Below are 27,008 nucleotides of genomic sequence, written 5' to 3'. Positions count from 1 at the left end.
TAACTTTATCTCCCTTTGCTGTAGGAAGGAGCACTAGCTTTTCTCTTCCCTCCTCTGTGTTTTTCTCTTCCCTCCTTCCCACTCCAACACCTCAAGAAAAATCTCTTAGCAAACCAGGTGTAGAGATTTGGGTTTTGGAGGCTATGCTGTGCCAGTTGGATGAATCTATCTCCAGTTCTTAGTTGGATAGGGAAAAATAATACGGCTCGAATCCTCTCCATGCTTCTGCGTAGGGGCATGTATGAAACCCATCTGCAGTCTGTCCTCTCTCTCCAAATTCCAATTGCCTGGGGTTTGCCACTTGCCTGTCCTGTCCTGTGCTTGGCTCTGCCTGCTTTCCCAGGGCAGATTCTCTGGGGAAGGTCCCATTTATGGGCAAAACCACCAGCTTTCCCTGTGGTCACTCCAGCTCAGCAACAACCTTGCCCTTGGCTTCACTTTGCACAGGAGGGGAGAGAGGAGATGAGTGACTGGTGCTTGTCTGTGCTATCCCAGTATGTCTATTAATAGCTTCCCCCTCAGCTGGGGAACCAGGACCTGGATCAATCTGATCGGTCCACAGCCGTGATTTAACACGAGAGAGGTGGTGAGCCCTCTTGAAAAGGCGTGTCCGGAGTCCCTGCGAGGGATCGGGAAGACAAGACACCGTTGGGATCCTCTCTAGGACCAGGTGCAGCCCCGAGCAGTTTGCCGTAGCCGGACGCCTCTGCCTTCCTTTGGAAGGTACTGATTTTCTGATAATAGTACTGCCCTGACCTGGGGTGGACTTTAACTTTGGGAAGAGATGTCTGCAGACCTGAGCACTCGTTTTTATTTCGTGGATGGTCTTATGTTTGCCGTCTGGGGAGATCTGGCTCGGAACCATGGAGTCTCTATCTCCGACAATGATTTATTGAAGTTTCTTCAATTTGCAAACAGTTGTGGTTTTTTTCATGAGTCTGGCTTTTTCCCTGGATCCAGAGGCTTGGAGGTCCCTGTATTTCGTCGTCAGGCAACATGTCAGGCAAGATTTCCGAGTACCTGGGTACATTATAGTTTTTTTAAAGCTTTTTCCGACAGTCCTGGGATGGACCCCAGTGAGCACGTCTCTACGGGGCGGGGGGTCCCCCGTGCCCAGCGGGGGCCCTTCAGCACCCCCCCCCCATCACGGCCGGATGGAGACCAGTTTGTTCAAGGACAGTCTTCGCTGCTGGTGTCCCCCGCGCAGGGCGCGGGGCAGAGCCTTTTTCCAGGGCTCAGAAGTTTTTTTTCTGCTTCTGCACAAGAGGAGCCGTCTCCTCCACTTCCTCTTCCGCCTCTTCCTCCTGCAGCGTGCGAGCCCCTCCTCCTCCCCTCGGAGGCTGCGGAACCACTGCCGGCCCCAGCGGAGGCACCGCCTCCCTTGCCGGTCCGCCCGCCCGCAGCTATGCCGCCTCCTCCTCTGCCCCATTCGGAGCTGAGAGAAGCACTCGCCACTGAGAGCCAGCCTGAAACCGCTCCAGCGAAAGCTGAGACACCGCCTCCCCCGCCGCTTCGCGCCGCCCTGGCCGCGCCCGCGCCGGCCCCGCTCGCCGCGTCAGCCCCCGCCTCGGAGTTGGCGGCCGCGCCTCCGGCAGTGACAGCGGCGCCTCCGGCACCGCCCGTCATTGCTCCGGCGGCGGCGGCCGCGCCCCCTGCCCCGGTGGCCATTCCCTCCACGGCGGCCGGCCCCGCCGCGCCGGAAGCGACTGTTCTCTTCGCGCATCACGCCACGGAGGGCGAACGCCTGCTACCTGCAACCTCCGCTCCGCAACCTGCCTCTGCAACGTCTTTGAAGTAAATAATAAAGGGCCAGGAGACCTTGTGCTCCTTTCCTGATAAGGCCTTTATTAAAAGATAGCCTAAGGGGGCAGGGGTACGGCGTTCGCGAGGCCGACGCTACTCCCAGGTGAGTTGACGTCCCAGAGGAGGGGGCAGCGTCAGGGTCTTTGCCCTCAGAGGATACATCCAGAGACTCAATTATGGCTCATTGGTCTAAGGGGGTTACTCTGTTCGGACCTCTCTCCAGTCATGGCGACCAGCTCCACGGGTATTGAAGGCTTTCTCGGATACTTTGAGACTTTCCTGTCCTGTAGATGTGGATTGTTGTGCAGTCCCTACTTTGGTTTGTGGTCTGAGTCCAGTTTTAGTCCTTTGCTGGGGTCCGGCAATTAATATGCAGCATACGCTAGGCCTCCTGGGAATCAGGAAGTCACCTCAGGGAGCAGCGGCTGAACTACCCGACGCCATGAAGGGGACAAAGAGGGTTCAACTTACTAGGAATAAAGGGCTTCTAACAAAGGGGTTAACACCAGGGGGACATACCAAAACTAGGGGAATACAGCCGGAGTGTGAACTGGGCATAGGGGCAAATACATCAGGTAGGGAAAATACGAACAGGGGTGGAATCAGTGAATACACTCAAGGGAACTTCCAAACTGTGGAATAAGCAGACAAATGACTGAACATACAAACAATCGAACTGCGGAGTAAACAGACAAATGGTTAAACATACAAACAAATGGTTAAACCTTAAATTTATTCATAACAATCCCCCCTCTCTTACTTTGACCGGGCGTAAGCCCGCCTCAATTAGCAGTTTCTAGCTCCTGATAGTCAAACTTCCTCAGTCTTTGGTATTTGTCGTACACTTCCTTGGCTGTCATTCTCTCTGTACCCTTTAACCTCATTATTTTAGTTTTTCTTTTCCCTTTCTTTTTGGAGGCTTCTAGGGAAGTGGGAATCATGCTGCCTGATTGGATAGCAGATATAATTATTTTAATTAAGCATGGTATAAGGCAGGGAAAGAATAGCAGTCCAGCTAACCCTGCTACTGCGATAAATGCTACCTTTTTCCACCAACTACTCTTCCATGACCAAAAGTTATCCCACCAGTCTGTGTTAACAAGCGGAGTCCATTCTTGGGTTCCGACATAAGCAATTTTCCTGATTTCCTTAGATATGTTACGGATTACTTCACTCCTATCATCTATCTCAAGGCAACACTCTGTGGTGTTAAACTTCCCACATATTCCTCCCTTGTCTGCTAGCAGGTAGTCAACAGCTAGTCTTATCTGATATACAACAGTGCAGGTTTGGGAAAGTTGTTCACTAACGTGGTCTAGGGCTAGGGCAGTCCTATTGGAAATGGTTTCTGTTACTGCTTGGAGTTTAATTATACGTTTTAACATGTATATAGGGGTCCGGTACCCCCACGAGCCATCATGCGCCCAGGTGGCAGGTCCATATGTCTTAATGATTTCCTCAGGAGTCCATGTTTTTCCTTTCCATTTTTGGGTTCCTCCCAATTCCACCAGACTCCTTTTTTCCCTTTTCGAAGATGTTTTCAGCTTATCATATAAAGGAACTCCTAACCCTGGACCTGCCTCTTTGGGAAGTAGGAAAAAGGATGGCTTTATGATTCCTATTGTGCAACTGCCTGCCCAATCCCCTGGTAGATGCATGTAAGCTGCTTTCCCACAAATCCAAAAAAGATCTCCCAGAACCTTCCAGAACCCTTCCCCAGTTTCATGAGGGAATTCCCAAAACTTTGATATAGACGTCGTTCCCCAAAAGGGGTTAATTCCTTTATCCGCACACTCAAACAAGTCGTAACCCTCATTGTATGCACACCCCCTTTCTCTTTTACTCATACTCCAATACCGGTTGGGTTCCTGGGGAACCGAAGACATGATGAATGGTGTTCCTTTTGTTATTAAATATCACTTACAAGCCATCATTCCCACTGGGGTGCAGAACTTGTTTCCTGTTCGTAAAATGCATTCTTCTCCAATCACACTGTTCTTTAATTCCCACCTCTCCTTTCTTCTATACTCTGGTGTCACTTGTCCCTCCTCTATTTGTTTGATTTCCAAAATTTCTCTTGGTTTGAGGCTTATGCCTTCCCAAGGCCACACATCTGACATTTGTGTGCTCCCACAAACCCAGCATCTGGTGATGTTTAACTCTTTGCTGATCTTTTCTACCAAATTGTGGTAGATAGGGACAGGTGAACAGAAGATTTTGGGATGTAACAGAAAGCAAGACCCTTCCCCCCTCATCCTGCTATAGGTAATCATTCACCCCTGAGGCATGCAGCCCCTCCTAACTCCAGTAGTTTTCCACTCCTTACTAACCCTAGCCGGACCCACCGTCCCCCTTTGACGTAGTAAAGCCCCCTTGACTATGTAACCTCACGAGATAAGGTAATAAACGCCATTTGACCATCCACGACATTGGTGTCTGTGCATGTCAGTGGCCCGAGTGACCCGGGCGAGGCTGGGTCGCCGTGCTGTGTCTTGAAACCAGATCGCCTGCCTTCTCAGCAGAAGGCAACACCAAATCAATGAACATGTTCCTCCCACCTAGATCTTCCCATTCTTTGTTACTAGTTTCTATATTCACTTTCTTTTCCTTAATTATATTCACTCCCCCTTCAGTTATATCTTTTTTTTTCTCAAAGCATAACCAGTTATTTTTCATGGGACAGTCCCCTAGGAGTCTTTGCCTAAAAGAGGCCGTATTCTTTGTGAGCCAGTAGACCTTCCCTCCCTCTTTACAAGTTTCCAATTGGGACTGATTGTAACAGGAAGGACTCAAATTGGTATGTACTCTTACTAGAGACTCCAAGTTCTCCCCGTCATACAAGGGGTGGTAACACTTGATACAGGAGTCCATTCCTCCTGTACTAGAGGGACTCATAATCATGATTATCATCACTTTTATAGAGGGTCAACTCATTTTCCTCAGGAGTCTGGTAGGAGTCATTTTCCCTTGACCTCCCCCGGTCTTGCCTCCTGGGATTATCTTCTGTGTCTCTACTGCACAGGGGAACTGAGTCTTAAGGTCTTTAAACCTTGTCCTTCCTGTCTCCCTCCCCTATTCCCTGTTTTGGACTTTGCTGTTCCTGAGGGGCACTTGTCCAAGGGAAGATATATATCTTCTAAGGAAGTGGAGCTATCTCTTAAGGGGGTTTTAAGGTAACAGTTTCAATACATTCAGAAAACTTACAACTTATTTACTTGTAACAGAAACTATGCAGGCAACAACTATTACTGGTGCAGTTTAACAACTGTATTAATTTTTGGGAGTTTTCTTTAATTTCACCTTTAAGGCTCCAGTGGGTATAGCAGTCCAGGCTGGAGTACTGTCCGTTGACCCAGCCTCTTCCCTTGGGGGTTCCACAGGTCCTTTTACTCGTGAAATGTGCGTCCACCCTTTTTCCCTGGTCCTGACGGCTGTGTGTGTAGTAAGTAGGACTTGAAATAGTCCTTCAAATCGTGGGCTAAGAGGAGCAGTAGTCCAAGATCTAATTAGAAACCAATCTCCAGGACTGATGTTATGGGTGCTTGTTTCTAAAGGAGGGGTCTGGGGGAGATATCCCTTTTTCCTGAGTTCCCTAGTGTTTTTATGATTGTTTCTAGATATTTCCGGGATGCTTCTTCTCCCTCTACATATTGCGCAGTACTGTAAGGGGAGATTAGAAATGGGAGACCAAACAACATCTCGTAAGGAGACAATCCCAGGTCTGCTCTAGGTTGAGTTCTGATCCAAAGTAAAGCAAGGGGGAGACACTTCACCCAGTCCAATCCTGTTTCTAAAATCAATTTTGTGAGTACTGTCTTGATGGTCTTGTTCATCCTCTCTACCCTGCCGGAGCTCTGGGGATGCCATGGAGTATGTAACCTCCATTTTATCCCTAGAGCTTGCGTGGTGTCCTGCAGAATGCGAGCTGTGAAATGTGGGCCTTGATCAGAATCAATATTATTGATTCGCCCATACCGGGGGATAATATTTTCTAATAAAATTTTTACTACTGTCCCCGAGGTCTCGTTTCGGGTGGGGAAAGCTTCTGGCCAATGAGTTAGGTGATCTACGATCTACGATCACCAGGAGATGTTTATATCTCCTCGCTGGGGGCATTTCTGTGAAGTCAATTTGCACATTTTGGAATGGTCGCTCAGCCAATTTTCTTCCTCCTGGTATAGGTTTCCTCATCACCTTTTGGTTTACCTTCTGACATGTTATACAACCTTGTGTGATCGCCCTTGCTATGTCATATATTCCTACACAGACATAATCCCTCAAGCATTGGTCACACAGTCCTTGTGTCCCCCAGTGAGTAAGCTGGTGTATCTCGGCTAGAACTCTCCGTGCTAGAGCTTTGCATATAAACTTTCTCCCATCTGGGAGAATCCACTCCCCTTGGGGCCCTTGTTGCAGTTTTAGTTCTTGTATAACTTCTTGTTCTCGCTCTGAGAATACCATGGGTTCCTTAAGGTATCCCCTTCCCCATTTGTGCTAGTAGCATCTGTTAACTTCAGAACTCTGACCGGTTCTTTTTGGTCTTGGGCTGCTTCTCTTGTGGCTAAATCGGCTGCCCGGTTCCCCCGTACTTCTAAGGTATTACCTTTTTGGTGCCCCCTCACATGTACTACTGCAATTTCTTCAGGTTTCAGTCACGCCTCCAAGATGGACTTAATCATCTCCCTATGGGCTAAGTCTTTGCCCTTAGAATTCAGGTAGCCCCTTTCCTCCAGATTTTACCAAAGGTGTGGACAATACCAAAGGCATACCGAGAATCAGTGTAAATTGTTCCACACTTCTGGTCCAGAAGTTCTAATCCCCGCTTTAGAGCATACACTTCACATAATTGGGCAGACCAATGTGCTGGTAATTTTCCCTTCTCTTGGACTTCTAGATCTTTCTCATCAGATACTTTTATCACTGCATATCCTGACATCCGCTTTCCATTCACTACTCTCGATGACCCGTCACAAAAATATATTTCTCCCTGTCCTAGGGGTGTGTCTCCTAAGTCCACTCTGACTTTTGTCTGCAAACTAATAGCTTCCACACAACAGTGTTCCAAACCGGGGGCTGGTCCTCCAGATAAAAATTGGGCTGGATTTACTAATCTGGTTGTGACTAATTCCAGGTGGTCTGAACTCATCAACATAATTTCATACTTTAGTACTCGGGCATCGGAGAGCCACTTGTGTGCCCCCTGACTAAGAATGCCCCTAATGTCATGCGGGGTATATACTCTGATTTTTCCTTGAAATGTCAATTTTTGAGCCTCCTCAACTATAAAAGCTGTTGCTGCTATTGCCTGGAGGCATGTTGGCCATCCCCTGGATACGGGATCTAGGAGTTTTGATAGATACGCGATAGGCTTCTTGTGACTGGCCCATTCTTGAGTTAAAACTCCGTGTGCTACCCCTTCTTCTGCATTAACGAATAGATGGAATTCTTTCTTTAAATCTGGCAACCCCAGGACTGGTGCTGAGATAAGTGCTCCCTTGAATCTCTCTAACCTCTCATCATCTTCTCTTGTCCATTCTATTGGGTCTGGAAGAACCAGCGTTTCATATAGAAATTTGACGTTCCGGGTGTAATTTTCCAACCATAATTTACAATAGCCGAATAAACGTAATAATTTCCTAATGTCTCTTTTTGTTTTTGGGGCTGGAATTGATACAATCCCTGAGATCCTCTCAGGATTCAACTTTTTGTACCTGTGTCCAATCATGTGTCCCAGGTATATTACCTGAGGTTCCACAAACTGTAATTTGTCTTTTGATACTTTTAGTCCAATTGTCCCTAAATAGTTTAGTAATTTGATGCTGGTTCTCTGAACTAGCTCCTGGTCCTTCCCCGAAATTAAGAGATCATCTACATGCTGGAGTATCTGTACTCCTTCCTCGGGGGTGAAGGCCTCCATTACTTTTTCTAGAGCTTGCCCAAACAGGTTAGGAGACTCACAAAAGCCCTGTGGCAACGGGGTCCACCTTAGCTGCATCCTTCTATTCCCCTCAAGGTTTTCCCACTGAAAGGCAAACCAGTCCCGACATTCTGGAGCTAATGGACAGGCCCAGAACGCATCCTTCAAATATATGGTTGTGAACTGTTGCATCCTGGAGTTTGGGTTTAGATTAGGGTTTCTAATTTATGTTAAAATAAGTGAAGTTCTGTAATCCCGCGTTTCCCCCGTGTTGTTCCCCCCCGCGGTTTCTGGCCCCATGTTGCCTGCTGCTGGCTCTTACCCCTGTGCCACTCCTGTAACCACCCTGCCATCCGGCCCCGGGAAACCCCGTGCTGGCCACCCCGAGCCACACAATCCCGCTCAGCCCGCGGCTCGGTGCCCGCCCCTGCGGGGTTCTCTGGTTGGTCGCTGTTGCTGGCGTCACTGCCACGGCAGCCGCCCCTATTGGGCGGCAGGCCGTGGATCCTCTCGCCCCGCCCCTCTATAAAGCCCTATCCCGCCGGCAGTCAGGCGCCATTTTCTCCCATGCGAGTGCCGGGAGCGGTCGCGTCTTTCCATCGAAACGCGCCATGTGTGACCAATAAACCGTTCCTGCCAAGCACGGAGTAAATGGACAAATTCCTTACCTCTTTGCCGGCCCCCTAGCGCACGGTAACAGAGGCTGGCCAACCCACGCGCCCGAGACACGGAGCCGTGTCCGGGAACCCGCGGCAGCAAACCCCGGCAGCACGTGGAAGCTACGCCACAGCCGGGCTCCCAGGAGCCGCGTGCAGCCAGGGAGAGCAAAAACCCGCGCCGCAGTGAACAATGCGTGATGATGAGGGATTTTGTTTAGAAGGGTATAGGGATCTGGTACAGTAGGGTGTCTCGCTATTGTTCTTTTGTTGACCTCTCTGAGGTCTTGTACTAAGCGATATTTCCCTTCAGCCTTCCGGATTGCCAAAATCGGGGTATTATGCGGTGACATACACTGTTCCAGAATACCTTTGCTTAGCAGAGATTGAACAATGGGCTCTAAAGCCCTTCTGTTCTCTAAAGACAATGGATATTGTTTGACCTGTATAGGAGGTCCCTCTGTCATCTGTACCTTTAAAGGGGGAATATCTAACTGCCCATATTTTCTCTTTCCAGCCCAAACCTCTTGACTTATTTCCCCTAAATCTATTTCAGTCAACCTCAGCATTTTAACCACCATCCTACCCCCTTGAAGAATTATTCCTATCCCCAAGTGCACCTGGAGGTTTCTGCCTAACAAATTAGTATCTAAATCAGGGAGGTAAACCAAGTCTACCTGACCAGCCCGGGAATTTCCTTTTATTAGTATTTTTTCCAAAACTGGTGCTGGAAAGGGTCTGCCCTCTGCCCCCACAACTTCACAAGTCCTACCTCCCATTGTTACTCCCAGTGGAACTTGATTAATACTAGAACGATCTGCTCCAGTATCAACTAAAAATTCAAACACTTGAAAGTAGGGACCTACTTCTAAAGTTATCAAGGGCTCAATAAAATGGTACATGAGGTCCCCCAACACATAGAGCCCCTGACACCCCTAGTCCTGCCCTCTTAATATTCTTTCAAGGGCCTCCTGCTCTCTCACGATGGCTTCATCTCGAGAGGCCTTCTGCCAATCTCTCTTAAAATGTCCTACCTCTCCACAATAATAACATTTTAAATCCTCAGGCCGCCTGGGCCTCACTCACCAAGCTGCTACGGGAGCTTTATTAAAGGGTGCTCTTCCACTAGGTGGATTGGGATTCTCCTTCCCTTCAGCTATTTCTTTCCCTACCCCTACACTTTCTCTTGCCACTGCAATCATCATTCGTGCTTTGCTCTTGGCTTTCTCTTCTTCTCTGCGCAAGTACACTCTTAAAGCCTCTCTTAGCAAGTCATTGATTCCTTTTTCCTGCCAATCTTCCAGCCTCTCTAGCTTCCTCCTAATGTCTGGCCATGCCTTGGATACAAACTGAACCTTTAGCAAGACTTGGCCCTCTTGGCTCTCCGGATCTATATTGGAGTATTGCTGAAAGTTCTTTTTCAACCAAGCAGCGGGGGTCTCATCCTTCTCCTGACAACAATCAAATGCCAGCTTAGAGTTGGTTCCTTTGGGGACTGCCTCTCTTATCCCTCTGATTATCAGAGTCCGGAACTCCTCCATATTCCTCCTATCTTGTGCCTGGTTGGGGTTCCAACCTGGATCTTCTACAGGTAATTTACGGTCTGCAGGAACCCCAGTTTGATTTTCCCTGTCCCAAATGTTTATGGCAGCAGCTCGAACCAACTTTACTTCCTCAGGACTAAATAATATCTTTAAAATGGAGGTGAGCTCCCCCCAAGTATAAATATTAGGGCCAAGAAACTGGTCAAGTTGTTGCGATACCCCTACTAGGTCCTCTACTAGATTACCCATTTCTTTCTTAAAGCCTCTTACCTTTGAGGAGGTAAGGGGTGCGTTTACGTGTCCTACCCCACCAAAAACTCCCCCCATAGGTACCTCTCTTAAGGGGAATAACCGATCTGCCCACATAGCTCGGGATCTTGTATTACAATATGGACCCTCATCTAATCTTTCCCGTGGGGTCTCATTGTGAGGTTGGGGAGGTTGCAAATCCTCAGCTTCAATGGAATTATCTACTGAGGGCCAGGGTTCTCCCCACTGACGAGGGGGCTTAGGGACCACCTTTGGTGAAGGAGACATGAACATAGGAGCAGCAATTTTTGCTAACGGGTGTTCAGAATAAACTAAAGAACTCAGGGTATATGGGGAAGAAGTAGGGGTAGAGAGGGAGTCAGGGAGTTGAGATGGGGCAGGGATGGGAACCTGGCGCTGGGAGGCTTGAGGCGGGTTTCTGGGGGCAGTAGAGATAGGGGTCTGTAGGGATGACTGAAGAGGGGTTAAAGGAATTACGGACGATGACGGGGTAGTAAGTGGTGGAGACAAGGGAGAAGACACCTGAGAAGGAGGGGGAAGTACTGGGACAAGAGGTTGTGGAAGGGGAGTTTGAGGAGTGGGGGAAGTTGTTAAGGGCGATGAAGCAGACAAAGAACTGGTAGTTTGGGACAGAGAGGTTTGAGGGTCAGGTGAAGAAGAAGGTAAGGGAAGGAGAGTTGGAGGAGGGAGAAGAGGTATAGGAGTAAAGTTTGGTGGAGGGGGTAATGGAATAGGATTTGGTGGTGGCGGTAAGGGTTCTGGGGGACCTATAGGATGAAGAGGAGGAGGCAGGTGATCTAGGGAATCCCATGGCTTACTCTTTTCTTTCTGTTCTCTGTCTGGCTCCTCCTTGCATTCTTTTAACTTGCAGATCTCAACAGACTTCCTTCCAGACTTTTCCTGCCCCCAACAGGCAGCGTATACCAGTTCTTCTTCCTCTGGCTCGGGTTGACTACGTAAACTCTGCATTAATTGAGCACACATCCAGGCGTCCTCTGACCCGAACCACGGCCATTCAGTATCTAGCTTTGGCCATACTTCCATACAAAGATAGATCATTTTAATCTTATCTAAATCCCAGGTTGCCTTATTCATTGCCCAGTCACCTAACATTCTCCCGAGGGGGTTGTTCAGGGGAATGTTCTTAACTCTCTTGGCCTTTCTACCACGGGAGCTCCTTTTGCTAGTACATTGACCCATCCTGAGGGTATTACAAAAAAAACTCTTAATGTGCCCTACCCAAACACAAAACAACTGACGGACAACACAAATTGGACTAAAACTTATCTCTTTCTCAACAACTGATTCACTCAAAACAAATTTCTACCTCCTGAGACCAATTAAGAATCCACCGAAACAAAACAAAACTGCAGTCCCCCTCAATCCTTACTGCGCTCGACTCACACTTCCCCAGGTTCCTGAGCGCCAGGGTTAGCCTGGGGCCTGCAGGTCAACACCCTAATGCTCTGTCCTCCACCTGCCCGAAGGAACATGCTTCACACACACATTTCCCCAGGAGCCTAAGTGCCTAGACCCTAACCTGAGGTCTGCAGGTCAACACACCACGACTTTCAACACACCACGACCTTCTACCTGCCCAGAGGGTTGGACTGTGCCCGACTCACACTCCCCCAGGATCCCGAGTGCCCGGGTTAGCCTGGGGTCTGCAGGTCAACCCACCGCCACTTAAAAACACTTCTACCTGCCCATAGGGTTGAAACAAACTAAACAAAACACACACCAAAGGATAGGGGAACTACACCACCTAAAATAAAACCTAGGGGTCCCTCCCCACACCTTCTCCTTCAGGTTGGGTTCCAATGGCCAACCCCTAGGGTGGGGAAGTTTTGGAGTGAAGTCCTAGCAGGCTAATCCCTCCCCCAGTCTTTAACTCCCCCTTTCCCAGAAACCCAGAGCCCAGTCCCAACAGGGTAGCGCTATCCCCTTCCAGCATTCCTGGGTTCTGACCTAGAGGCTGGGTCCTAGCGGAGATCTCGGAGGCCCTCTCTGGCCCCTACTCCCTCCCCATATCTCCCTTGAGGCTAGGTCTTAGCGGGGCCTGGGTCGTCCCTCCCTCCACCTCACAAGTTAGTCAGGCAAAGCTAATCAGCTAACCCCTGAGGGAGGCGTCTCACTCGCTTCACCGGGCCCAAATCAGACCTCTCTCGCTTCCCCCCGTTCCCAGCCGGCCCCCTCGCAGGAGTCCGGAACCCCAGTACTAGGGGTCCTCACTTGCCGTGGGGGTCCAAGCTGCCGGCCCCCGTGTCACTCGCACACATGCTCACTCATCACCCATATCCCGCCGCCGGAGGTTTTACCAAGCTGACGCTCTTCGGTTGCCGACTCCCCCATAGGCTGTCTTCGCCATCCGGATGTGGGCAGTTGTCCTGGGAAGGTCCGAGGCGGATGGCCAGTCCTCCTGGGCCCTCGTGGGTGTGGTCTATCCCGGATGAGCCCCCAATTGAAGTAAATAATAAATGGCCAGGAGACCTTGTGCTCCTTTCCTGATAAGGCCTTTATAAAAAGGTAGCCTAAGGGGGTGGGGGTACGGCGTTCACAAGGCCAACGCTACTCCCAGGTGAGTCGACGTCCCAGAGGAGGGGTAGACAATCCTGTCAATTATGGCAGGGTCGGGGTCTTTGCCCTCGGAGGATACGTCCAGAGATTCAATTATGGCTCATTGGTCTAAGGGGGTTACTCTGTTCGGACCTCTCTCCAGTCATGGCGACCGGCTCCACAGGTATTGAAGGCTTTCTCGGATACTTTGAGACTTTCCTGTCCTGTAGATGTGGATTGTTGTGCAGTCCTTACTTTGGTTTGTGGTCTGAGTCCAGATTTAGTCCTCAGCTGGGGTCCGGCAATTAATATGCAGCATACGCTAGGCCTCCTGGGAATCAGGAAGTCACCTCAGGGAGCAGCGGCTGAACTACCCGACGCCATGAAGGGGACAAAGAGGGTTCAACTTACTAGGAATAAAGGGCTTCTAACAAAGGGGTTAACACCAGGGGGACATACCAAAACTAGGGGAATACAACCGGAGTGTGAACTGGGCATAGGGGCAAATACATCAGGTAGGGAAAATACGAACAGGGGTGGAATCAGTGAATACACTCAAGTGAACTTCCGAACTGTGGAATAAGCAGACAAATGACTGAACATACAAACAATCGAACTGCGGAGTAAACAGACAAATGGTTAAACATACAAACAAATGGTTAAACCTTAAATTTATTCATAACAGCTTCGCTCTGCCCCCGCCGCCTTTGGAAACCAGCCTCCCTGTGCTGCAGCCGGCAATCGATCCATCTGTGGCAATGCCTCGCCCCCATCCCCGCTGATTCTACCGGGTCACCAGGTGCTGCGAACAGCGACAGCAGCGAGCACCAACAGCCTGGCTCCTCGCAGGGGTGTGCACCCGTGGCTGAGCGCCAGCCTGATCATGCTGTGGAATCTGAAGGTTCCTCTGGGGAACACACCTTCCCTGCTGTGTCCTGGGGCAGCCCGTGCATCCCGCTCCTGTTCGGGGGGCGGGAGCAGGGGCATCCCAAGAGGCTGTGGCTTCAGCAGCACCCGGGTGGTGTGGGGGGAAGGCAAAATGCTGGAGGAATTGCCGTGATGCTGGCCGCATGGTGGGGGTGGGCTGTGAAGATGAAAAGCCCGCCCCCACCAGCCTGGTTTGGGCCGCCCACCGGTGCTCAGGCCACTGCCCTGCCGGCCGGGTCTGGGCTCCTTGCTCCAGCCTCCCGGCCGGGGGCCCCCGTGCCCCCCACAGCTGGGTTTGGGATCCTTGTTTTGCCCGCCCAGACCGGGTCCACCGTCCCGCCCAGCAACGCAGGGTCCTAAAACCTGCTGCTGATGGGCATTCTGATTCTGAAAAAAAAAACATTAAAATTAGTTTTAAAATTAATTAAATAGAGATGGTTGAAAAGACAAAACATGAAAAAGTGGTTGATTTAAGAGATTTGGCCATAGCATTCCAGGGATTTTCTCAGTTCTTTTGAATTTGGTGATGTTTTTTTTTGCATGGGAAAGGTATGTTTGCATGGTTGACGATCACCCAGATGTATTTGCATCGAAATCAGGGGAGTTTGGAAAATCATGATCCGGAGATGATTTCCAGCTCTTCTCATTTGAGTTTTATCAGCTGTTGCAGTCTCTGGGATGACATTCAGTGTTCTGGTGTTTGATAATTATATGATGTCACATTTAGTGGTTTTCTATGTTTTTTTAATTGTTTCAGGACTTTCTTCAGTTCTCTGTTTCAGGATTGAGAAGGACTTTTAAGGATGTCAAGATCAACATCTCCAGTCAATGGACACCTTCTCCTGACACTCAGCTGTTTGGACTTTGAATCTTGAGCATTGTTTTCATTGTTATTTGGGTTTTTATATTGTAAGTTTTGTTTTAGAGATTTGATAGAAGTAGGTGTTTGGCAGGTAAAGGATCTCTTTGAACATTCCACATCGGCATCTGATCTGGCTTCTGACTGATAACTAGCAAATTGATAAGGGAACCTCTTGAGATGTGTTTGCTCTCTCTTTTGCAAGGGCCCTGCAGAAGAATTGCAAATGCAGTTTTTATTTTTTTTTAATTTATTTATACAGAAAAGGGTGATAGTGGCAAGCACATTTCTCTCTCTCTCTCAGGATTTTTCATAGAGGTGCACAGAGATAGAGAAAACAATTTCTATATCTGCTCCTTGTTTTTCCTATGTGGAATGTGTTTGGAGAATTGTTCACCTGGGGTGATTTCTTGATTGGATTCTGGTGAGGATTGTTTGAGCCTGATGGCCAATCCAATCCATCTGTGTCTGGACTGTCGCGAACAGGGTCACGAGTAGTTAGTGAGTTAGATATGGTAGTTAGAAAAGTAGGTATGTAGTTTTAGTAACTTCCTTTTTATAGTGTAATAAAGTATTATAGTTTAGGCATAATAAAGAAATCATGAAGCATTCTGAAATGGAGTCGGACATCATTTCTTCCCACTGGGTTCGCATGAATTTTACAATAGAGCACCACGAGGCCTCTGAGTGCCAGGCGACGCCGCTCCCTGCACTCGCTCTGCAGCTACCATGACCTAATCTCCAGCATGCTGTCACCACATTTAGTCGTGTCCAGGCACTCGAGGACCTGAAAGGCACAGGGCAGTGACAGGGGACCTGGCCGGCAGGAGCCCAGAAGTGCACAGGGCTGGGCTCAGGCAGCAGCACAGGGCGTGGGCACTGTCCTGGCAGCTGTGGCTACGAGAGGGCAGAGAGCTGGGAGGCAGCTCAGCGAGGCAGCGCTGGCCAACAGGCTCACCTCCACAAGGAATGCCAGGAAGGGCAGATCCCAGCACGGCTCCTCCCTGCTGAGCTGCCGGAGCAAGTGGAGTGCGATGCGAGAACACAAAGGGATCAAAGCACGGAGCATCTCCCTGACAGGGGGAAAAAGGCATCAAGACCTTGAGGTGGGGAGACCAAAGCTCTCCCAGCACTGACTCACAGAGCTCTGGTCTTTCCCCAGCATCCCTGGAGGGGATGTGGGCCCTGTGAGAGGCAGCCCCTTCTGGGCACCCTCCTCTCCCAGCCATTTCCAGTCTTCTTGGCTGTCTCCCGCTGAAGAGGCCCACTGGCCCATGAGCACAGGGACTGTGTGGGGCACAGGCACAAATGCTGGGGCCAGTGGGCAGAAGGGGGTCTCACCTGGCCAGCAGACCCACGGCATAGTGCTGGGTGTGAGCACACAGCAGCGTGTCCCAGCCATGCTTGCGCTCCATAGCCACCACCACATGGTCACACTGCAGTCGGCAGAGCAGAGCCTTCATGGCCTGCACTGCAAACCTGTGTGCAGAGCAAAGCCCGGGTCACACTGGCAGCACTGGCGCTGGCCACAAGGGCATAGGAAGGACAGGAGGACTGTTGGGACCTGTTGGGCTTGCTGGGAAGGCGGTGTTTCTCCTGGCATGCACTCCAGAAATTATCAACTTCCTCTGGTGGCATCTGCTGTGTGGTGATGACAACATGGAAGAGCAGAGCCACAAACAGGCGGGAGGAATAAAGGATGATCGCCTTGTGGCACTCAGGCACTTGGACAATCAGCCAGATCACCAGAGTAGCCTGCAAAAGAAGCAGCCCAAGGCAGTGCTCAGTGCTGAGGTGTCCATGGGGCAGGGCCCAAGGGCAGAGGCAGGGGGAGCAGCAGGCCTGCTGCCCCCTGAGCCTGCCCCTAGGCCAGGTTTCAGCCCAGCGCCTGAGGCATGGAGAGGATGGAGAGCTGCTGGAGAGGCGACCTGGGGCTGAGCAAAGGCCCAGAAACTCACAGCCAGGGCAAAAATATCCTTGTTGTCCCCATTGGAGGTACACATTCTGTGCAGAGGCCAGTCCTCCATCACACAGAGCAGTGTTGGCAGCGCTTTCTCCAGTGCTGGTCCCGATGAGCCTATGGCTCTCCACATCATTGCAGCAGCTCTGTGGGATGGCAGCTCTGTGTCAGGGGCATCTCAGTCACAGCACCATGCCCTGCGTAGCTGTGGGGACCCAGGTGACAGAGGCCTGGTGCCCTGAAGGGCAGGGGGGGAGCATTGGCAGCAGGCTCAGGAAACAGAGGGGCCTGAGGGTCCTGGGCCTCTCTGCCTGTCTGGCAGAGACCATTGGACAGGCTGTGCAGGGCCACGGGCCCTAAAGGCTGCTGAGCCCTGAGCTCTCAAGGCTCGTGGGCCCCGTACCTGTCACACGTTGGGGCACAGCGCAGGAGGGTCAGCACCACGTCAGCAGGGTGTTCTTCTGCCAGCCTCACAATGTCCGTTTGCAGCCTGGCATCCACAGAGACGTGGGACATGAGACTCTGGTGGATGTTCTCCACCTTATCTGGCACCTGGAGGAGACATGGGGGAGACTTGGAGCGCTGTCCAAAGGAACAACTTCCCCAGCTTCCCCCAAGAAGTGCTTCTGTTCCCACCACACTGTGCTGGCCTCAAAGGCTGAGGGGGCCCAGAGACCATGGCTTGAGGGGACACACCATCCTGGGAGGCCTCCAGGTGTGGACCCAGGCTGCTTACCTGCTGCTGCTGGTGAGAAGAAACACAAGGCTCCTTGAAACAGTCGAATATGAGTTCCTGACTCAGAGTGGGAGTGGGCGTGGTGTCAGTATTTGCAAGGCCCTTAGTCTCTGCGGTGTTGGCGTTTGTGATGGCCACATCCTCAGTCAGTGCCATGTCAGCCTTTGCCCTGTGATCATTCATTGCAGCCTCAGAGTACTCCAGTGAATCTGGGCTGGTGCCAGTAGTTGTAAGGCCCTGAGTCTCTTCCTTGTCGCTGTTTGTGATGACCACGTCCTCAGTCATTGACGTGAGAAGAGCCTTTGCCCAGGTTTCAGTTTCTGAGGTCTCAGAGTCTTCTGAGCGCTCAGCCGAACCTGGGCTGACATCAGGCTCTGCCTGGAGCTTGGTCAGCCCCGAGTCAGGCTCAGCTGCGCCCTCAGCTGCTGTGCTGCCGGTCTTTCTACGCTGAATGCGCAGGAACTGCCGGAACATCTGCAGGAGAAGAAAGGACAGGGAAGCCCGGGATGTTCCATGGAGTGCTCCAAGCATGGTGCTGGGCTGAGCAGTGACAGCAGGCCCAGCCCATGTGGGGATGGCTGCTGGTACCTTCAGGCTTTTGCGGAAGCGGCCACGGACGGGTTCCTGCTCTTGTGTCCTGTCCAGGGCTGCATCTGGCAAAGAATCAATGCAAGGGCTGGCTGGCGGGCATCCCCCCAGAAAACGCTCTGGTCAAAATAGAACTGGGGGAAAATTTGAGGAAAATGAAATGTCTGGTGAATGCAGGTGCAACACATTCTGTATTAAATATAGAGTTGGAAAAAATTGGTCCTCGTAAAGTTTTGAATGTTAGTGGAGCCAGGAGTCACCAGCAGAAGTTATCCCTTTCAAAACCACAATCTTATAAACTGAGAAAAAGGAGTAGGAATACATCGGCTTTTATATTTGCCTACGCCCCCCAAAACCATTCATCCCTCACAGATGGGAGTGGCTTTGTAGGAGCAGATCAGTGAAAATCAGGATATACAATTAACACAGAGCTACAGGGGATAGAAGCCCTACCTCTGTGAGTTTTTGTCTCTATAGATTGTTTGTTTTATTGGATTATTTCATTAATTTTTGTCCATTGTATTAATCTCAATTACGAGAATTCCAATTTGGTATTTTGGATTATTTCTAGTTATATTTAGTTTGATCTTATTATTGTAATCTATTCAGATTGATTTATTTAATTCTTTCTGTTAGATTCATTTGGTATTCTAATAGTATCATTTTATTTTGATTCTACATTTTAATCATTTTATTACAATTTATCAATTATTTTATTTGATTGTTTTACTCTACAAAGTTTTGTCAAATTTCATTATTTAATTTCAATCATTCAATTTAATAATTTTATTTAAAGTTGACAATTGTGATTCCAATTATTTAATTTCAGTCATTCTGCTTCAAATCTACTAATTATTTCATTCTATTTCAATTATTTGATTTTCAGTTATTTAAACCTGACCTGGATTAGAAATTGTTATTCCAGTTGTTATATTCCGGTTGTTTCATTCCAATTGTTTCATTCCAATTGTTTCATTCCAATTGCTTTATTTCAATTGTTTTATTTCATATTATTAATTATTTTATTCAATTGTTTTAATCTAAAAAATTGTGAACTCCATTATTTTGTTAGATACAATACTTAAAATTAAATGATCATATTCTAGTCTGGTTGCTTATTTCCAATCATTTTATTGAAATTTAATTGTTTTACTCCAAATGTTTCTTTATTGCAATTACACAATTCTCATGTTGTGATTCCAATTAATTTAATTCTGATAATTTTTATTTTATTTTAATTATTTATTTCAATTGTCTTAATTAAATGCCAATAATTTAATTTTTTATTTTATTTCAATCACTTGATTATTCAGTCTGGTGTTAATTACGTTATTTTAGATTGTTGTATTCAATATTTTGGATAGAATTTATTTTTGACCAATCAAGGTTCCAATTGATTCATCAGTTTATTTTGTTAAGAGTAATTTCAATTGTCCTATTTCATATAAGTGTAGATCCTTTCATGAACTCATTTGAGTTACTGGTTGCTAGGTTAGTTGGTTGTCCATTTATAAAATGGGGCTGTGTACTAGTAAGAACTCCTGTAGGGGAAGGACTGAGAAGGGTAAGCTGAAAGAAATTCCACCCAGTAGCCCTTTAGGAGAAATGACTGAAAAATGGGAAAGTGATGAGAAGTTTAAGGAATTAGATAAAATAATGATGATACAGTATTGGGTCGAGATATGGCCAAAGGAAGCTCTTCAAGAAGGGTCAGTTTACTGGCCTTGGTATGGTTCAAAGGACAGGTGGTTGTGTTTAGCTGTAAACAAACATGTGAATTCGAGGGAAAGTGTGAGTAATGAAGAAACTAAGTATGCAAGTTATTGGTTAGAAAGTAATACCCTGGAGGAAAAAGCTAAAGCGTACAAAGTGTCCAAGGACATTAAGGACTTGAAAGATGCAAGGGAAGAGCCCATAAGAAGGTGAGACCCTTTAGATTATCTTCCACCCTCTCCCCCTGCTGTTCCTCCAACACCTCCACCTGTCCAACCTACGCCTTCAACCTCTCAAACTCCTCCCCATATTCTCTGCACACCATCAGTAGGAAGTACATTAACAACCTCAAGTCAGCTGGTTATAAGCCCTGACTCCAGTATTAATGTTTTGTCTTACCCTCCAAACCTCCTAATATCGGGTGCTAATCAACCTCCTCCACAGAATGTTGTCTTAACCCCTCCAAGACACATAAGTGAGACAAAGATTGAAGAGAGAGCGGGATCAGTAACAAACAGTGATTGGCAGAATAGTGTGCAAGGTAATAAAGTTCAAGGTTGTAATTGTGGTAAAGCTGAAACAGATAGTCCAATATCCCACCGTTATAACACTCGATTGAAAACGAAAGAGTGCTGCTCAGGAGGAGAAAGGGCAGAAAGACTATTTCCCCTAAGGAAAGTTCCCATGGGAGGAGCCAGTGGGGGAATAGGATTTGTGAATGCCCCGTTAAGAGCTTCCGAGGGGAGGAATTTTAAGAAAGAAATAAAGACCTTAGTAGAGGATCCCCTTGGAATCGCAAACCAGCTAGATCAATTCCTAGGTCTTAATATCTATACCTGGGAAAAATTAAATTCAATAATGGGGATTTTATTTTCTCCTGAGGAGGTAGAGCTGATATGAATTGCAGGAGTAAAAGCATGGGAGAAAGAAAATAGAAGGGGCAACCCCGCAGATGTTCCCCCCAGGATGTTAAAATGCCTCTAACTCCACTGGATTGGAACCCGAATAATGAAGCAGGGCGGAAAAGTATGAGGGAATATAGATCTCTGATCATAGAAGGAATCAGGGGCGCAGTTCCCAGAGCAAACAATGCAAAGCTAGCATTTGATAGCCATCAGGAAAAGGACGAGGCTCCAAGTGCGTGGTTAGCCTGGTTCAAAAGAAATTTTCAACTTTACTCCAGTGTGGACCCAGAGAGCCAGGAGGGAAAGGTACTCATTAGGGTACACTTTGTGACAAGGGCTTGGGATGATATCAGGAAAAAATTAGAAAAGCTTGAAGATTGGCAGGAAAGGAGTTTAAATGAGTTACTAAAGGAAGCACAAAAGGTGTATTTAAGGAGGGAGGAGGAAAAGGCAAAAATGAAGGCAAAGATCATGATAGCAGTAGCAAGGGAAAGTCAGGGAAAACAGGAAGATACCCAAAAGGAGGTAGAATGGTATAAGAGGGAGAGAAAACCAGACCAAAGAGGAGAATTTGAAAAACCAGACTGCTTTTACTGCGGTAAGGGGGTCACGTTAAGAAATATTGTAAGCAGCTCGTAAAGGGCCAGAAATTATACAGAGAAACTGAGACAGGAGTTGGAGAAGGAGAAGATTAGGGATGTCAAGGGCTCTATTCTCTGAGGGCAGTAAAAGATTTAAAAGCAGAGCCCTCGATAAATTGAGAAGTAGGCCCTCAGAGAGAAGAATTTGAATTTTTAGTAGATACAGGAGCTGATAGGTCATGTGTTTTTAAGATACCAGAAGGAGCAAACTTAGTAGAGCAACTTGTAAAGTAAGAGGGGCAAGCAACAGTCCATTTGAAGTACCTGTAATTAAACAAGTAATAGTGAGAGGAAATTCAAGGGAAGGATGTGTTGATTCACTATTTATGCCTAAGTTGAACTGTAACTTACTCGGCCGTGATTTACAAATAAAGATGGGGATGGGGTAGTTCCGAAAGAAGGGAAGATGGTAGCAACAATTATGAGATTAAATAGAGAAGACGAGAAAGAAATAGATTCCCAGGTGTGGGCAGAAGAGGGTGGTTGAGGTTTATTAGACATACCACCGATAGAGATAAAAATGAAACCCGGAACTACAGCCATTCAAGTCCGTCAATATCCCATCTCAGCTGAAGGAAAACAGGGGTTAAGTCCCGTAATAAAAGGATTGATTCAAGATGGGGTATTAGAGCCGTGCATGTCACCCCACAATACACCAATTTTACCAGTTAAGAAACCGGATGGAAGATAGCGATTAGTACAGGATCTAAGAGAGGTCAATAAGCAAACTGTAGCCAGATATCCAGTAGTGCCCGACCCTTACACTCTGTTGAATAAAAAACCACCAGAACATTCCTGGTTTAGTGTGATAGCTCTTAAAGATGTATTTTGGGCGTGCCCATTAGCAGAGGAAAGTAGGGGGTGGTTTGCTTTTGAATGGTATGATGAGAACACAGGGAGAAAACAACAATATCAATGGATGAGATTGCCCCAAGGGTTTACTGAATCACCAAATTTGTTTGGACAAGCACTGGAAGGGTTATTAGAGCAATTTGAGCCAAAAGAGAATAGCCAGATTTTACAATACGTGGATGATCTATTAATTTCAGGGGAGCAAAAGGAACTAATATGAGAAACTACCATAAGACTTTTAAATTTTCTGGGAAAAAAAGGGGTTAAAGGCGTCAAGGAAAAAAGCTCCAATTTGTAGAGCAAGAAGTAAAATATTTAGGACTTTTAATTGGGAAAGGTTATAAGAAATTAGCAATGAGTAGAATTGAGGGAATCCTATCCCTGCCCTCCCCAAAGACAAAAGGGGATGTACGAAAATTATTAGCTTTAGTTGGGTACTGTAAATCCTGGATTGATGGACACACCCAGTTAGTTAAATTTTCATACGATCAATTGGTTGAGACCAGGACTTTTGAATGGACTGAAGCAGATGAGGGGAAATTAATGGCATTGAAGGAAAGACTGATGAAAGCTGCGGTTTTAAGTTTGCCAAATTTGGAAAAACCTTTTGAACTGTTTGTAAATGTAGATGAAGGAATTGTTTAATGGTGTATTAGTGCAAGAGTGGTGCTGAGAAAGGAAACCGGTTGCGTATCTATCTAAATTGTTAGACCCTGTGGTGAGAGGCTGGCCCACCTGCCTACAGTCAGGGGCCGCTACTGTGACTCGAATTGAGGAAAGTTATCAACTAACTTGTGGAGGTAAAATTAAGGTACATATCCCCCATGATATAGAATTAATATTAAGCAAGAAAGCTAGTCAGTGGATTACGGACAGTCGATTACTGAAATATGAAATGAAGTACTCACTAATATTGATAACATAGAACTTACAACTACAAAAGTGCAAAACCCTGCACAATTTTTATATGGGAAATCAGAAGGCCACCTTGAACATTGTTGTGAAGAATTAATTGATCTGCAAACTAAAGCAAGAAAAGATCTACAAGAATTACCTTTATTAGAAGGGGAAGTGTTATTTGTAGATGGCTCTTCTCGAATTGTCGAAGGGAAAAGGATGTCAGGTTGCGCAGTCATAGATGTGGAAACGATGAAAGTAATAGAGAAAGGAAAATTGCCAACGAAATGGTCAGCTCAGTGCTGTGAATTGTATGCCCTAGTAAGAGGTCTAATTTGGTTGAAATACAATAAAGGAACTATCGATACTGATTCTAAGTATGCTTATGGAGTTGTTCACACATTCAGTTAGATTTGATAGGAAAGAGGGTTCATAAAGTCTAAAGGTAAAATGTTAATTCATGAAGAATTGATAAAAGAAATATTAAAAGCACTAAAAGATCCATTACAAGTCGCAGTAGTACATGTTAAAGGACATCAAAGGGGGACATCAATAGAAATACTCGGAAATAATTTAGCGGATCAGACAGCTAAAGGGGCAGCTTTAGGAAAAGAAGAGCAGCTACTTAAAATAGAAAACCTAAGAGTAATAGATGGGGAAGAGATTCCAATATTCACAGAACGAGAGCAAGAAGAATTGCAAAAACAAGGGGGCGTTAAGGATGAATTTGGGAAATGGACAATGCCTGATGGGAGGCAAGTATTGAATAAAAATCTATCTCGGAAAATCCTGGAAATTCTGCATGCCTCTACGCATTGGAGAACTCAAGCACTGTGTGATCACTTCTTAAGAACATATGTGCGCATTGGGTTATTTGGGCTAGGAAAAGCTGTAACAAAGGATTGTATGACTTGTCAGAAAAGAAACAATAAAATAATGGAGAAAGTACCTGTAGGGGGAAGAGAATTACCTAAAAGGCCTTTTCAGGATATACAAATTGACTTCACTGAATTTCCTCAGGTACAGAGGTTTAGATATTTATTAGTTATCATCGATCACCTTACCCATTGGATAGAGGCTTTTCCAACAGTAAAAGCAACTGCGGAGCTGTTAGTAAAATTCTACTTGAACAAATTATCCCACGTTATGGTATAGTGAATACAATAGATTCAGACAGAGGGCCTCATTTTACTGCTAGAATTTTACAAAATGTAATCAAAACCCTTGGTATGACTTGGAAGTTGCATACTCCTTGGAGGCCCCAAAGCTCAGGAAGAGTAGAGCGAGCTAACCAGACCCTGAAAATTACACTTGCCAAGCTAGTAGATGAAACAAAAATTAATTGGATCAAATGCCTCCCATTAGCCCTGATGAGAGTGAGAACAAAGCCTAGATCTGATGTGGGTATTTCCCCTTATGAATTGATGTTTGGACTCCCATTTTTGACCACCTCACATTGCATGGGGACATACGAAGGAGATAAAGATGTGAAAATTCACCTAAAAACAATTGCAAAAACATTAGAAGAGTTAAGAAGAAAATGATATCTCCCCCAAAGTACTCCTATTGATTTTAAAATCCATAAATATCCAGCAGGAGATTGGGTATTAATTAGATCGTGGAAAGAACAGCCGTTAACCCCCAGATGGGAAGGCCCGTACCAAGTTTCATTGACTACCAAAACTGCAAAAAGAACACAAGAGAAAGGGTGGACCCATGATACCAGGGTCAAAAGTCCAGTTCCGGCTCCCACAGAATAGACTATGGGAAATTTGACTAACATCAAGCAGCACCTCTTGTTTTTATAAGTGTTGTTCTAATGTTGTAATTTATGAACTGTTATTTAAAGATATTGTTTATCAACCTGTTATTTAATATCCTATTTAAATCCAGTATTAGTGTAAAAGTTAAGATAAAGAGTTATATGAATATTTATTGTCATATTTATTAAAATGTTACTATTGAAAATATTTATTGAAGTTAGAAAAGCATCTCTTTGATTTTAAAAAGTAAAAGTAAAACATTCAACTAATGGCAACTAATTACAATTTCTGGTATTTCTCATTACAGAATCAGTGACAAGAAGTCTCCATAAGATAGAGCATTCTCCCACCACTGTAGTGATCTGACCCTAAAACGGAAAAAAATAACAAGTCAACACAGGGAAAGAGTGGAGTGAGACGTGGACACCGGTAAGAACCGGTAAGCACAGGGGGCAAGCCCAGATCAGGTGACAGTGCTCTTACCATCCAAAGCTGACTAAGGACCATGAGAATCAAGAGAGTAACCTGTACTGGACCCCTATGGGGGTTGATAGCAATAACGACTGTGAGTCTCCAGGAGAGCTCACCAAACTCCTGTGATAAGTGCTATCATGCTGTCTATACCGGAAATGCGCGAAGCGCAGTTCTCAGATTCCACACTAATCTTAACCCTGAGTGTGTTGACTTGTCACAATTACAAACCTGTGTAGAAGATGGAAAAACCTATTGGCTATTTGAAAATGAAGGGACCCCTAAACAGAAACTAGTGGGGGAATGCCCTACAAGGGAGAAATGGTTCTGCACTGACAAGAAACCAGGGAATAAGGTTTGGACTTAATGGAAAAGGATTGGACTTAAAAAAAGAAAAAGAAATAAAAAGGGTGAATAAACCAGGGGTAGAAACAAAATTACCGAATGGAAAGAATTTGTTTTCAGATCTAGTAGAAAGAATTAGCCATGAGTTCAACGTATCGAATATATGCTGGATATGTGGGGATACCAGGAGGTCAGAAATATGGCCCTGGGAAGGAATCGCGCTCAGCCCTCAAGAAACTCTAAAAGCAATGAAAAACCTAGATAGAGATCGAAAACCAGACGTCCAAAATGCGGAAGAAGTTTGGAACTTAAAGTCCGAGGTAATCGGGGAAGAATGTATATGGAGAAAAGGACTGAACTTTCTTTCCTATGTAGGTGAACTGTCTTGTAAAAGGTATCTAACTACTAATGATACCCATGAGTGGTGGATTCCCCAGAGTAAACATCTGTATTGGGCACAAAAACAAAAGCCAGGCTCAAACTGTTCATTTATACAAAGAGAACAATTGTAGGAGTGTCTAGCTAAAGAACCAAATCTATTTCAAGACGAACCCTGGTTGTCTAAATTTTGGAACAAAAATGAAGTTAGAAATACCAGATCACTAAAATTCTGGAAAGGCCCAAAAGGATTGTTTTGGATTTGTGGAAAGATGGCATATGTGATGCTACCAAAAGACTGGAAGGGCAGTTGTACATTAGGTGTAATAAGAGTGTCATTCTTTTTACTTCCAAAAGATGACCATCCAGATTTAGGGGTACCCCTCTATGATGAATTAAAACGTCAAAAGAGATATCTAATTGGAGGAACCCAGAGCTGGGGAGACGAAGAGTGGCCCCCAGAGAGAATTATTGAAACCTACGGCCCTGCCACCTGGGCACAGGACGGTGCATGGGGGTATAGAACCCCCATTTACATGTTGAACACAATTATAAGGTTACAAGCACTTCTAGGAATAGTTTCTAATGAGACAGCTTTAGTTTTAGACTTGTTATCAGTACAGAGCCGCCAGATGAGGACTGCCATATATCAGAACCGGCTAGCCTTGGACTACCTGCTGGCCGAAGAAGAAGGGGTATGTGGAAAGTTTAATTCATCTGAATGTTGTCTAGAAATTGACAATCATGGGGACCTAATTAAAAATGTAACCACCAGGATTAGAAAACTCGCACATGTACCAGTACAACGATGGACCCCATTGATAAAAGCTAATTGGTGGGATAACATCTGGAATGGAGAATGGTGGAAAAAGATACTGCTTATAGGGGGAGGGGGGTTGGGGGGGGGACTCATAAATTTAATTTTCCTTCCTTGTTTAATACCTTGTCTTATCAGAATGATTAATAACATTGTCCAGACTTCTCTTGAAGGGTTAACAGATGAGAAAATTATGCTGATGAAAGAAAACCAAGACAGAAAAGGAACAGAGAGCGCAAAAGAGATGTATGAGAAATACCAGAAGTTAAGAGAATTTTACCAAAAGTATGAAATCCAGTTTGATAAGTTAAGGCTGATGCGGGCCAAGCCCGATCAAAGAATTAGAGGGGGGATTGTTATGAACAAAAATAAAATTTAAACCTTTGGGGAACGTAGTTAACAATGGTTAA

General features: G+C 46.4%; 1 protein-coding gene and 1 long non-coding RNA gene across 2 annotated transcripts; one reads left to right on the top strand and one right to left on the bottom strand.

The window, feature by feature from the left end:
* The first annotated feature begins 1,639 nt into the window (after positions 1-1,639).
* On the top strand, positions 1,640-15,166 carry LOC128790547 (uncharacterized). The gene is made up of 3 exons (XR_008431794.1): positions 1,640-1,906; positions 13,432-13,647; positions 14,431-15,166. It is a non-coding gene; the product is annotated as an uncharacterized LOC128790547 (long non-coding RNA).
* A 55-nt stretch (positions 15,167-15,221) lies between these two features.
* LOC128790546 (maestro heat-like repeat-containing protein family member 1) lies at positions 15,222-17,418 on the bottom strand. Its single transcript, XM_053947389.1, has 7 exons — positions 17,229-17,418; positions 16,896-17,044; positions 16,491-16,638; positions 16,097-16,287; positions 15,874-16,011; positions 15,491-15,605; positions 15,222-15,319 (listed from the first exon to the last, which is right to left on the bottom strand). The coding sequence occupies exons 1-7, from the start codon at positions 17,409-17,411 to the stop codon at positions 15,257-15,259; spliced, it is 987 nt and encodes a 328-aa protein (XP_053803364.1). The 5' UTR covers positions 17,412-17,418; the 3' UTR covers positions 15,222-15,256.
* Between the last annotated feature and the right edge of the window lie 9,590 nt (positions 17,419-27,008).

The sequence above is a fragment of the Vidua chalybeata genome, chromosome 7, assembly GCF_026979565.1.
Source record: "Vidua chalybeata isolate OUT-0048 chromosome 7, bVidCha1 merged haplotype, whole genome shotgun sequence".
NCBI classification, from domain to species: Eukaryota; Metazoa; Chordata; class Aves; order Passeriformes; family Viduidae; genus Vidua; species Vidua chalybeata.
Note: the sequence above shows the minus strand (reverse complement) of the source record. Positions and strands in the feature narration are given on the sequence as shown.

Excerpts from the sequence above, each read along its gene's own strand:
- LOC128790546 (XM_053947389.1), bottom strand. The coding sequence starts at position 17,411 with ATGAATGATCACAGGGCAAAGGCTGACATGGCACTGACTGAGGATGTG. Across the intron at positions 16,639-16,895 it reads TGTGCCCCAACGTGTGACAG|AGCTGCTGCAATGATGTGGA; the intron begins GTACGGGGCCCA and ends GCCATCCCACAG. Across the intron at positions 16,012-16,096 it reads CTTCCCAGCAAGCCCAACAG|GTTTGCAGTGCAGGCCATGA; the intron begins GTCCCAACAGTC and ends CTCTGCACACAG.